The sequence below is a fragment of the Morone saxatilis genome, unplaced genomic scaffold (genome assembly GCF_004916995.1).
Source record: "Morone saxatilis isolate NCDOM2014 unplaced genomic scaffold, NCSU_SB_2.0 Contig24, whole genome shotgun sequence".
NCBI classification, from domain to species: domain Eukaryota; kingdom Metazoa; phylum Chordata; class Actinopteri; family Moronidae; genus Morone; species Morone saxatilis.
Window position 1 is genome coordinate 5,071,640 of NW_023339807.1, and position 327 is coordinate 5,071,966.

The 327-nt window shown below is 40.7% G+C and overlaps 1 protein-coding gene across 1 annotated transcript in view; it reads left to right on the plus strand.

The window, feature by feature from the left end:
• The window catches only part of LOC118336291 (mitochondrial folate transporter/carrier-like), a 4,562-nt gene that overhangs the window by 3,031 nt on the left and 1,204 nt on the right, over positions 1-327 (plus strand). The window contains exon 5 of the mRNA XM_035672903.1: positions 88-201. Within this exon, the coding sequence (XP_035528796.1) occupies positions 88-201 (114 nt within the window). The remainder of the gene's footprint in view (positions 1-87; positions 202-327) is intronic.

Sequence of the window (327 nt, forward strand, 5' to 3'; positions counted from 1 at the left end):
GTGTTGTATAGTGCGCTTTTATAGATAATGCATATTATAGTTATATTATAGTGTCATGAAAGTTTGTCTTACTGTACTTGTTTAAAGGGTTATGTTCCTGGTCTGTTTGGCACCTCTCACGGAGCACTGCAGTTCATGGCCTACGAAGAGCTCAAGAGAGACTACAACAAATACAAGAAAGTGCCTTCAGATGCGAAGCTGGTGAGTCATTAACCCCCATGAGCCACAAGCAGTCTGGAAACATGCTCACTGCTGAATCAATCTCATAAAGCTTGTAACTTTTCAGTTTAATTGGACCGAGCCCAAAGTTGATAACTAGCAGTTGAA